Source organism: Cynoglossus semilaevis, chromosome 18 (assembly GCF_000523025.1).
Source record: "Cynoglossus semilaevis isolate Cse_v1.0 chromosome 18, Cse_v1.0, whole genome shotgun sequence".
Taxonomy (NCBI): domain Eukaryota; kingdom Metazoa; phylum Chordata; class Actinopteri; order Pleuronectiformes; family Cynoglossidae; genus Cynoglossus; species Cynoglossus semilaevis.
This window is the reverse complement of record NC_024324.1, coordinates 15149744-15159672: the sequence shown is the minus strand read 5'-3', so window position 1 is coordinate 15159672 and position 9929 is coordinate 15149744. Positions and strand designations below refer to the sequence as shown.

Below are 9929 nucleotides of genomic sequence, written 5' to 3'. Positions count from 1 at the left end.
AAAGACAGACACGGTGGAAAGCATTTGCATCAGCGCAGCATTAACGGCTGATGGAGATGTTACTCCACCCACCTACTTTGTATTTACTGTAATGCTCCGTTATGCAATTCCTGATAAGCAGTTTGGGTGTCTTACCAGTTCACCGCAGTTCTCCGAGACAAGAATTGAACATCCTTTCTTCCGTTGCGCGTTCGTCTCTCGGCACCATATAGATGACCATAATCGCCGAGTGACGGCCACTAAGGCTGAAAATGACATCTACTAATTACATCGTCGTATTTAATTGGCCGTGATGCCATATTTTTGTGAAGTGCTCATCAAACACCGAACGCCAAAAAACTCTGAGTGTGTTTTGGTGTATGTGGGTGTGTGTGTTTGTACTGAAGGAGCTGACACGTTGGGCTCATCACTTTAGAGGTGGAGTGTGTTTTTAATGTCGTTTGATGGTTTTAAAAAAAAAACAAAAAAATACAATGGAAAAGTAATGTCAAGTTAGGCCTCGATGACTGTTAGGTTCCAGAGTGTAGCGGTTAGCACGCCTGCCTCGGAAGCAGTGAGCAGAGAGTCCTGGGTTTGATTCCCAGAGTAACATAGCATATCAGCTGTGAACATAATATGGGATCAATATGGTTCAAATTTATTTATTTATTTTTTATTTTTTTATTTTTTTTAGATTGAAGACCATACTATTAGTGTTTGAATTGCATTTTCACGCCATCTGTTTGGTGATTATATGTCTGTTTTTTTCTGTGTATTTTTTTTTTTGAGTATTAAGTGATTTTACTACAGTAATCGTGCCTTAACAATAACATGTAGTGGCTGAACTTTGACTGTTTTTTTTTTTATTTGTCTTGTATTTTCAGTTTTCAAGAGAAATGAGGAGATGAGAGCAATGGAAGTGCTCCCCATCCTCAAGGAAAAAGTAGCCTTTTTATCAGGTAAGTGTCTGTCAATTATAATTAAAATGTTTAATTATGATTTATTAAACATGTGTTGCAAAAATTCTATTCTAAGACGACTGCTAGATGAATAAATTAGTACACCTAAATTAAATAAAGTACTGTTTATCGGCAATATTTCCCTTCACGCAGTTGCAGTCAAAACTAGGGCTTCCGAAAATGAGAATTATCGGAATAATCATAGAGTAGCACAGTAGATAAGACAAAACATTCTGTAAATTGCTGGAAGTTCAGTTCAATGTACGCGTGTCACACCTGTTTTTATCCAAACAATAACGTGCAAAAGTATAAATGAATGTTTTGCCTCACAGAGTCGGCAGATTGTAGTTATTACCGAGCGACGTTTTAAAGCAATGTTTGCACACACAGTGTGTATGCGCTGCGTATTACAGCCGATGAAATTGATGGAATATGCAGTATGCATCACTCTGTCCGTGCCTTTTAATTAGTTAAAATTGAAAATCTGATTCATCTTCATGAATTAAGTGAGTAGCGCGATGAACGGTTCTGTTTCTGTTTTAGTGTCCTGACATGTCAGCATAACCGTCAGAAAGGCATACGCTACAATACTTTACTGCAGCGTTAACACCAGTCTGCGTTAGCGCTCAACTGCGGCCCACCAGAAGTATTTTATGTGTATAAAAAATGGCGCGCCCGTGCGTTTTATCACATGGGTGGGCATTACGTGCAAGTGAGCAGTAAACGTCGTAGGCAAAAGTGCAGAGTGATGAGCGCAATGACCCAGACGGCTGGACGGATATTGAGATTGGAGACGGGATTGGGACGATTGTGATGTCTTAAAAAAAACGCGCTATATAAATAAATTTGACATGACTTGACAAGGCAGCGTTGCCATGGAGATGACTTACTGTCAGCCACTGCTTCTCATAGCAGTCGATAAAGAGGCTTGCCTCGAAGTAAGGAAGAGAAGGGGAGGAGGAGGAGGAGGAGGAGGAGGAGAAGGGAGCGCTATTGAAGAGCAGCGGTAAATGAGCCAAACCCATCATTTCAGATCCAGCCCCCTCCATGGATGTTTGCGCCGACTGATTCCTGCCTGTTTGACCACCCATACGATTTTACAGCGACACACGTTGACTCACTACTTCTGTGGGCTGAGGACAGTCAGCCTGTGTTTACAATCCCCCCCCCACATGACTGATGCCGTGCTCGGTTTCTGCAATACTCTGATACTACGAGCCAAATATTAGTATTATAACACACAGATATACAGACACGGTGATTTGTCTGTCTACTGCGCACAGTGAGTGTTACCTAACCCCCAATTCGACGACAGTGTTATATTTAATTGACTGAATGGCTGGTGTGTGTGTGTGTGTGTGTGAGAGAGAGAGGGAGCTGAAGCTGTTACACAATTTTTTTTTTTCTACAGCCCGTCATTATTCCCAGAAGAGGAATGCAGCAGACCTTGATTATCCTCGGCAGCTGCAGGATTTTTACCTAGCCTGTGCACTAAACTAAGTTTTTTTCGGGGTGTATATTAGGACCACGCAAATGATGACGTATTGAACACGATCGTGATATTGGTGATTAGCATCGGATTGAGCGCGACAAGGCAACACAACAAACCTATTCAACCACCTGAAAAAAAACCCACCTTAAATTCAAATACAATGGATGCTTAAAGGCTAAAGCTAACGGCTAACGTCAACCTTAACAGATTCAATTTTTTTTTTGGTCAAAGGCGTGTCCCTGTCCCTCCTTGTAAATGGTCAATAGTATATTTATTTTTCATTATTATTTCTCTAAAGGGTAAAATCGAGTTCACGTACTGTTGGTTTAATATAGAACATTATTATTTGTCTAAAGGGTAAAATCTTTCATATTATTAATGGGTTATCTTTTTTTAAAATGTTTTAGTCTGAACTGAAAGCCGCGTTCACGTACTGTTGGTTTAATATAGAAAATGCAACAAAAATATGTTTTCCCGACGTAACGAATAATCGTGATTATTAATCGTGATTTCAACATAGCTAAAAAAAAAAACAAAATTTGGTATTTTTTCCAAAAACACTACGTCAGAAATATATAATACTTATATATATATACTAAAATATATAACAATACTTATAATACGGGTAATACTTAAAAAAAATAGATTAAGTTCTCTGATTGACTATTTTATTATTTTATATGAATATTTTTCTTCAACTGTGAATGACTTCATTTGTAGGGATCAGGGAACACATCATGTATTGTTGCCGTGTTTCATTTCTTACTCGGTGATGATGACGCTCGGTGCATTTGGGCGATTAGTTGTCCAATAACTCCCGGTTTCTTTAGCTTCTTTAGCCAATCAAAAATCAATAGTTCATCTCCGGCCAAGACCATTTAATTTAACAGAAACATCTTCCCAGGACTCTGACTCTCTGCCTTGTTAGGATTCTGCTGACTCCGTAAACCAAATATAACTGGGAGGTTGATGTTATAGGGCGCTTTTTTTGACATTTCCTGTGCATGAGAACATTGAGGGTTTTTATAGAATTTAAAAACCCCCCCAAAAAAACTTTTTTTTTGTTTATCTCAGGTGGCAGAGACAGACGAGGTGGTCCGGTATTAACATTTCCATCACGCAGCAACCACGACAGAATACGAACAGACGACCTGAGGAGACTGATTGCCTACCTCGCCGGCATCCCCAGGTTAGAAATTAATTACATAATGTCTGTAATCTGTAAGTGCATTCTGGTGTTTGTGTGTGTGTGGGTGCGTAGGGGGGGGAGGTAGAAAAAATGGTGCAAACACACCGAGCATGGGGATGAGGGAAACACGTGAGTGAGCCGAGGCGAGCATGTGAGAAGCCGAGGAAGAACGAGAGGAGGAATCACTCAGCTGGTTACTGAGCTTCTCCGCCACTCAAGTAATCGATGCAGGACAAATATGGAATGCTATGACGTAGCGCGTTAGCCTGGGATATGAATTGGGTGGGTTTTTTTTTTTTATTTACAAATATCAAAAATTAGGGTTAGAAAGGAGGAGGAGGAGGGGGGGAAGAGATGGATGGAGGAATTAGGAGAGACGGAGACAGAGAGCGCATGTGTGAGGTGTGTATGTGTGTGAGAGAGAGAGAGGGAGAGAGGGAGGGAGAGAGGGAACGAGCGAGGGAGCAAAAACAAAGTGTCGCAGTAGCTGGAGCAGTGTAGCAGCAGAAACGGCTGTGAGCATCACCTCCCAGGTAAACTCTTCTCCAGATCCTCCGTTTCTCCACTCTTTGTTTGTAGTGTGACGATTCTGTATGGCGGTGCATGGTTTGTTACCTTTTTTTTTTTAACTCTCAGACATGGAATAGTCACAGTCATCATGTTTCAAAACTTGTCAGTTGTGCAGCTTCTTCTTCTTTTTTTCTTTTTTCCCTTCCCTCCAAACCTGTTCTATAACGGGAGGGACAACATTCGCGCCCCTGCTGTCTCCACATACAGAGACACCGACTGCTAAAATTAGAGATAATTCAAAAGCGGTGTTTGACGCTCAGATGGACAATGTTTGATGTTTCAGGGTAAAAAGGTGGAAAAGCAGAAGTGTCGGTGGGCCAAATAGGAATAATCAAATGTACGTTAGAGTTTGCGGCGCTGCGTCCGTCTGTGACTGTGGGTGTAAGTGTCTGTTTGGGTGTGCGCGTCTCCGTGGGCGTCTGTGTCTCCGTGGGCGTATGTGTGTCTTGTCAGTGCGTTATTATTATTTTTTTTAACGATTCTTGATTTTTATCACCCTGGTTTCATTTTAATGAACCACTTCTCTCCCTGTTGTGTTTTATTTTCCCACCCCCTCCATCATCCCGCTCTCATCCCGTCCTACGCCTGTCATCTGACCCCCCCCCCTCGCCCTCCCTCCCTCCCCCAATCTGGATTATATCCCCTACAATCTCCCTCCGCCCCTCCTTCCTCTCCCTTTTCTTTCGCCATTCCTCCTCCTCCTCTCGCAGCGAGGAGGTGTGTAAACATGGCTTCACGGTTATCGTTGACATGCGTGGCTCCAAGTGGGACAGCATCAAACCGCTGTTGAAGATCCTCCAGGAGTCCTTTCCGTCCTGCATCCACGTCGCCCTCATCATCAAGCCAGACAACTTCTGGCAGAAGCAGAGGACCAACTTTGGCAGCTCCAAGTTTGAATTTGAGGTGAGTGGCAGAAAGCCTTTTGGTTCTGTCTCTGGACTGCAGATAAACATCGGGGCTGTCCCAGTTTGTGCAGCGTAGTGTCTTAAAACAATAAATAAGTGTGTTCATTTTTTTTTTTTTTTTTTTTTTAGATTGAAGCTTGATGATGAAATTTAAAGCTACAAATATTTGAATTTGACTTTTTTTTTTTTTTTTTTTTTACAGATTTGTATAGAAAAATGTTGTGATCTAATTTTGACTTTTTTAGTCTACTTTGCATTTCTCATTCAGCTGAGCCGGCGATAGCAGCTGCTGTATCGGTTTGAGCTGCATTTTTTTTTTTTTGGAAGCATATTAGAATTCTATTTTCACCCTGCCTTAAATGTGTACTTCATCAGTCAGCTGCCGAACTGTAAATCAGGAAGACAAGCGTTAAAATTGTCATTTGAAAATTTGGATTCTTTCATACGTCGAATGATTTACTTCTCCCTTTAAACAATAATGAATCCATTCTCCGACCACATGTCTGTTTAGTAAGCTCCCTTTAATGCGGCTTTAATTTTTAAACTTAAGTCCAAGTGCTGTCGGTTTTGTTCCCCCTCCATCTGGCTGTTGCTGTGGAAGTTGCTCTGATTGCCCCTGTAGCCTGATGATAATTTATCGATTATTTCAATCAGGCCGGGCTTTAATTATCACCAGCAGCCGTATCCCGCACTGACATTGATTAGCTACATGTTCCTCGCATCAGTGTTCGTCTAGCTTTGTGCAAATAGACCTCTGTTTGTTTATTAGAATAAAAAAAAAAAATGTTGAAAATATCTAGAAGAAAATAAGCTTCTTACGTGGGCAGTAATGTTCTCACTTATTTAACTGACATTCAGACTCGAAGCAAAGAGAAAGAGCGCTAGGAAAACTCTTCTACGTGACGTCAACATTCTGTCATTCCTCACCGCTCAGCAGGCTCTGTAATGATGAACCTGAAGAATTTCAACACTATTACAGTATTAGTGGGGGTTTTTTTTTAACTTCCCCGCAAAGCCACAGAGCTTTTTCACCCCGAGTCCATTAGCGTGCTCCCTGCATTACTCTCAGGCACGCACACAGAGCGATGAGTTCTGTCGTTCTTACCGTCCATCTCTGGCCATGTGTGTGGGGTGCAGCTGTGGAGGAGGCTCAGCAGAAATGCAACAGAAATGAAAACAAACACGGAGGCATGTTAGTTTGATGTTCAATGCAGTGAAATTACACGAGATCAAATTGTACGTTTTATGCTAATGGAAAGACATCAACAAGATTCGGTTTTGGTGCTGGGTGTAAAAATTACAATGTATTAGTACTAAATCAGTACTTCATTTTTTTTTTCTTTTACTACATAGAAAAATATTTAAAATTATGAAGTGATGGCTCGTTCGATATCTAGGATCCGAATTGGTCTGATATTGGTCAAAATTTCAGGATCAACCATCAAAAACAAAAAACGTACTATAGCCTGTCTGATCAGATACCTCAGCTGAAATTGCCAACTCTTTGTGCGACATCGTAAACATCGCTTCGGTATCGGCAGATGTACAAAGTTGCAATATCGGTATCAGACGAATGAAGATGAAGTAGTTGTATCGTGCCGTCCATAGAAAATGATACAATTTACTATCAACTGAAAGCAGAAAACGCTCTCCTCTAAATCTTCATTTTCTGTCATTTCCAGACCACAATGGTGTCATTAGAGGGCCTGACAAAGGTTGTGGACCCCTCCCAGCTGACAGCAGACTTCGATGGCAGTCTGGACTACAACCACGAGGAGTGGATAGAAGTAAGAAAAAAAACCTCCTTCTATGCCTCAGCGTGTGTCTTTTTACGTTTACTCTAACAACCAGAACTTGATTCTAATTGTCACTCGCGCAGGTGCGCGTGGCCTTCGAGGAGTTTTCCGGTCACGCCACCCAGATGCTGGCAAGGCTGGAGGAGATGCAGGAGACGGTGTCGAGGAAGGACTTCCCCCAAGACCTGGAGGGAGCCAGAAGAATGATAGAAGAGCACGCCGCGCTGAAGAAGAAAGTCATTAAAGCCCCTATAGAGGAGCTGGACACCGAGGGACAGAGGTGAGCACGGTATTACGCTAGTCAATATTGTTAGTAAAAATATAAGTGCTTTAATTTAGCCTCTGAATAGTTATTAATATTAATTTATAAAACTCTAATTCTTTTAAGCCATTTGTTGATATTGATGTATACATTCATGTAATGTAATGATTTATTGGATACTGTAAAACATTGTTTCCCAAAGTCTGTTTTGAGTTGCCTCGCATCGTGTTTCCCGGGAGTTTACGAATAATGTCTATTGACTTGGGTCGCGAAGGTTTGCGACTTTTACAATATGGGTCCCCAGAAAAAAAAAAGTTTGGGAAACACTGCTGTAAAATGCCTCGTTCTGCTACTACAGGACTATAAAGTAAAACAAAAAAAAAATGCATTGAATTTGAGTTCTCCACCTGTAAAATGAACCCACTCGCAGGTTATTGCAGCAAATCCAGAGCAGCGAGTCCTTCTCCAACCGTAACGGCAGCACGGGCGGCAGCGGCGGCAGCAGCAGCAGCAGCGGCAGCGGGAGCGGGGTGTGCAATACCGACACCCAAGGTCTGGTGCCACGGATCACCCAGCTGCTGGACAAGTTGCACTCCACGCGACAGCACCTCCACCAGGCCTGGCACATACGCAAGCTCCAGCTGGATCAGTGCTTCCAGCTCCGCCTTTTTGAACAGGACGCAGAGAAGGTCGGTGCACTCGGGGGTCGGACGTGACGTGACGTCAGCGCCAGCGCTGATGCAGTGGGCGATGGCTCTAGGGCAGTCATTTGTAGATCCAGATAAGGTTAATTACATTCACAGAGGGGCATTGATTTATGATCGGCGTGAAGTCAGGTCCTCTTTATGTGGCCACTCCAATCAGGGATACGCTTTAATTGTCACCCGCCACATCTGCACCACAGGCATTCATGGCAGTAGGCAGTTGTAACGATACACTCAACTTACGATAAGATACATACTGTGTATATATATATGTTTGTATATATATATACAAACATATATATATATATATATACATACATATATACATACTTTATATATACATACATATGCATATATATACATATATGTATGTATATATATATATGTTTGTATATATATATACATACATATGCATATATATACATATATGTATGTATATATGTGTATATATATACATATATGTATGTATATATGTGTATATATATACATATGTATGTATATATATATATATGTTTGTATATATATATACATACATATGTATATATATACACATATATACATACATATGTATATATATACATATATGTATGTATATATATATATATATACATACATATATACATACTTTATATATACATACATATATACATACTTTATATATACATACATATATACATACTTTATATATACATACATATATGTATATATATACACATATATACATACATATGTATATATATACACATATATACATACATATGCATATATATACATATATGTATGTATATATATATATATGTTTGTATATATATATACAAACATATATATATATACATACATATATGTATATATATGCATATGTATGTATATATGTGTATATGGATATATTTATTTATATTTATGTATATATAATTTTATTTTTTTATGTCATTTTCTTTTTGTTTACGATGCGATTTTATCACAATTTTATTTTAACAGAATTAGCTCCAAACAAATTATGACCAAATATAATGATCATTTCTTTGGAATATGAGAATCCAAAATGTGGCTGATTTACAATTGGTCGCAGCACCTTCTATGTCAACGCTGCTCACCGCCACCGTATCTTCCTACGCTCTGTTTGAACAAGTGAACGTGTGTGACGTGACGTGTGTGACGTGATGTCTTGGTTTCATAGCAGGTCACTCACCAAGACTTACCGTACGATGTAGTCTCAGTGACTTTTTCAGCCCACTCCTTACGATGCATTGCGATTTATATTTTTTTTAAAAAATCAATGTGAATCGTTGTAAGGATGCATCGTCACATCCCTACCAGGCAGTGAACGGTGCCTTGCATAGTAGGAATGGACGGAGTGAGATATTCACATATTCATGTTCGAGTGAGCAGAATAAAATAGCAGATTGCAGCAGCAGTGGCAGAACGAGCTGCAGTCTTGGATACACTGCAGTAGTAGGAGCTTGTTGCTAGGACACCGCATGCCATAGGTTGTTCTCTTGGAGAGAGCCTGAGAGGATTGTCTTCAACGCAGGCAGTCCATTTCTCCATGTTCTGGCCTGGAAAAGATGACAACAACAATGAGCACACTGCAGCAGCAGCAGCAACCGAACCCAGTCATGATGAATCTGCACGGTTTCGTCACAGCCAACTGCAGTGATTTCTGAAAGTGCATATTTGACCGTGCTTCCTCGAGTTGTTTTGCGGCGTATTCTAACTCTCATGTTTGTGCGTCCCCTCCTCTGTCCAGATGTTTGACTGGATCACGCACAACAAGAGTTTGTTCCTGGCGGGCTACACCGAGATTGGCAACAACCATCCCCACGCCGTAGAGCTGCAAACCCAGCACAATCACTTCGCCATGAACTGCATGGTAACGCACACAGGCTGAGCCCGTTTGGTTTTGACCCTCTTCTTCAACCGCCCTGTTTAATTATTTGTCTTCCTCCTGCTCCTCCTCTCCTCTCCTCTCCTACGCCCCCCACCCGCTCACAGAATGTATACGTGAATATTAACCGCATCATGTCGGTCGGCAACCGACTGCTGGAGTCCGGCCACTACGCCCCCCAGCAGATC

General features: G+C 41.0%; 1 protein-coding gene across 1 annotated transcript in view; it reads left to right on the top strand.

Moving 5' to 3' along the window:
• LOC103394720 (triple functional domain protein-like) overlaps window positions 1-9929 on the top strand; it is a 62721-nt gene that overhangs the window by 17718 nt on the left and 35074 nt on the right. The window contains 7 exon segments of the mRNA XM_008332146.3: window positions 864-938; window positions 3505-3619; window positions 4900-5092; window positions 6777-6881; window positions 6974-7170; window positions 7583-7841; window positions 9604-9726. Of these exon segments, the coding sequence (XP_008330368.1) occupies window positions 864-938; window positions 3505-3619; window positions 4900-5092; window positions 6777-6881; window positions 6974-7170; window positions 7583-7841; window positions 9604-9726 (1067 nt within the window).